The sequence below is a fragment of the Pyrgilauda ruficollis genome, unplaced genomic scaffold (assembly GCF_017590135.1).
Source record: "Pyrgilauda ruficollis isolate IOZ18807 unplaced genomic scaffold, ASM1759013v1 scaffold267, whole genome shotgun sequence".
Classification (NCBI taxonomy): Eukaryota; Metazoa; Chordata; class Aves; order Passeriformes; family Passeridae; genus Pyrgilauda; species Pyrgilauda ruficollis.
Genome location: NW_024524011.1, coordinates 62,927 through 65,369, shown reverse-complemented (window position 1 = coordinate 65,369; position 2,443 = coordinate 62,927). Strand labels below are relative to the sequence as shown.

Genomic DNA, 2,443 nt, shown 5'->3' with positions numbered 1-2,443 from the left:
TGCGGCCGCCGCTGCCGGCGCTCTCCGGCCCCGCTCCCGCGTCCCCCCGGCTGCCCGGCCGGGCCGGGCCCGGTGCCACCATGGCGGGCCGCGCCTCACCGGAATCCCGCGTGGAACATGTACATGCGGGGCCCGGCGGCGCCGGCGGCGCGGGGCGCCCCGAAGATGTTGTCCTTCTTGAGCGAGACGTAGCTGATGAGGGACAGGATGAGCAGCGCCACGCTGAGCATGACGAGCCCCAGCACGCTGGCCACCCGCACCATCTTGCAGCTCCGCATGCCGGAGGCGGCCCCGCGGCTGGGCGGGTGCGGGGCGGCCGCGCCGCTACATTGGGGGCGGCGGCGGGGCCGGGGCCGGGCCGGCTCCGCCGCGCTCGCAGGAAAATGGAGGGACGGGGCGGTGAAATGGCAGCCGGGAGCGCCCGCACGGCCCCGCACGGCCCCCCCGCTCCGCGGCGGGACGGCCTCGGGCGCAGCCCGGCGCCCCGGTGAGCCCCGACAGGCCCTGTGGCACCCCCGGCCCCCGCGCGCCCACCAACAGCACCAGGTTTCCCTCCGCGTCCCCAGGGTGCCCTCCAAAGCCCCAGTACCCCCCAACAGCACCGGGGTCTCCTCTGCCGCAGTTCTCTCCCCAGTGTTCCTCCAGAGACCCTAAGGTGCCCAGACCACCTTTCCCACTGCCTTGGGGGGCCCAAGTGACCCCCCAAAAGCCTTGTGTGGCCCAGTCTGGCAGCCCCTGGACCCCACGGAGCCCCCAGATACGCATGAGGGCTGAGCATGGCTCAGCCATGGGGGGCCTAGGCTGCTGGGGACCCTGTTCCTCTGTAGGGACCCTGTTTCTCTGCTGGGGACCCTGTGCCTCTGCTGGGGACCTGTGCCTCTGCTGGGGACCCATGTCTGGGTGGGTGCACGGCATGCCCAGCTCCCATTTCCCTGTGACACTAGATCCCGAGTGGCCCGTACAGAGCTGTTGGAGCCTGTGCTGTGCAGTGCATGCCCTGAGCTGGCTCAGAAGATCCCTCGCTCTTTAAAAACCTGCTGTTTGGAGCATGGGTCATTAAACTGCCCCTTAAACCACAGAGCAAATCCCATGTGAGCTCCAAGAGAGCCTTCTGCACTCGCAGGGATGTCTCTCATGAACAAGACCCCTGCATGCAGTGTTTCTTCAAACTCCATTTTTCCCCTCACAAAGGTCCCCCCCCAGCCCACTCTGCCTCACTGAAGTGCCTCATAAATAATAGATCCTGTCTTTGTAGCCCCGTCCTTGCTCTGGGCTATTTCCTACTGCTCTCCGTGCACGGAGCTCTCTTTGAAGAGCAGGAACATGAGGAGCTCGCAGGGCTGGGGTTTGCATCAGTGTGGTTCTTCCTCCTGCAGTGGGAGCTGGGCCAGAGTATGGCCTGAGGTCTGTATCCCACCGCTGCGGGATGCCTGTGGCTTCAGTGGAGCGAGAGAAAAGGCTGGGAATGCAGGAAATAGCATGGTTTGACACAGGACAGAGGCATTTTATGTGGCTGTCACCTGATGGCTGTCACTGTCCGTCCAGTGCGTGGTGTCCCCACGTGGATGATGCTGTCCCAGTGAAATCTAAGGCTTCCCAGGATAAACCAGCTGCAGACTTTTGCTTTGAATATTTTAGAAATCAGTTCTATAGCATTTAATGTTGTCTCCTGTAGTTTCTGACCTTGAGTCCTGGGGGCAGGAATAAACCCCAGAGTAAGACTGAGCAGCCCTGGTGTCACAATCCTGCCCATTCTCCTGTCTTTTCTCTTACAGGAGAGTTCACAGCTGCTGGACTGAGAAAGACTGTCCAGTTCCAAGCCCCTGCCATGGACACCTTCCTCTGGACCAGGTTGCTCCAATCCCCATCCAAGAGAAGCAGCACTACTACCACGTCACCACTTTTGGGGACAGCTCATCTGGAGCAAGGACATTGATGGCACTCTGTTCCTGTGTTTGGACCCATTTTCCCCCTGACTCTGCCCATGAAAAAAAAGAGATTTGGGAGGACCTTGGGAAGGTGTTTTGGTAAGAAATGTTTAAACCCTGCCGTGTGCTGCAGCCTCTCCCCTGACTCTCAGTGAGCTCCAGCCCCACCAACAAGTTGCAGTGGAAACAAAGGCAGTTCTTGCTTCAGATTCTTCAGAGATAGCAATATGTCAGGAGCCCCTGGAGAGGCCGAAAGTAAATGAATCAGTGCTAGAAAGTGAAGGATATCATCCGTGCTGAATGGTGAAAAGGAGTCCTGAACAGTATCTTCATTGATTTTCCTGTAATTGACACAGAGCTCGGCTCGCCGGAGGCTGCGGCAGGAGCGGGGAGGCCCAGGTACTGCTCCTGCCTCAATTAGGCAGCTCGGGGCTGGGGGCAGCTCCAGAGGAGCCACATGGTCACAGGGTGCACTGCAAGCTGCCTTGAGGACGAGGGGCAGCTTGGAAGGACAT

General features: G+C 60.6%; 1 protein-coding gene across 1 annotated transcript in view; it reads right to left on the bottom strand.

The window, feature by feature from the left end:
* Window positions 1-313, bottom strand: part of ST8SIA3 (ST8 alpha-N-acetyl-neuraminide alpha-2,8-sialyltransferase 3) — a 4,027-nt gene extending 3,714 nt beyond the window's left edge. Inside the window, exon 1 of the mRNA XM_041471394.1 lies at window positions 100-313. Within this exon, the coding sequence (XP_041327328.1) occupies window positions 100-278 (179 nt within the window). The 5' untranslated portion in view covers window positions 279-313. The remainder of the gene's footprint in view (window positions 1-99) is intronic.
* Window positions 314-2,443: the final 2,130 nt, after the last annotated feature.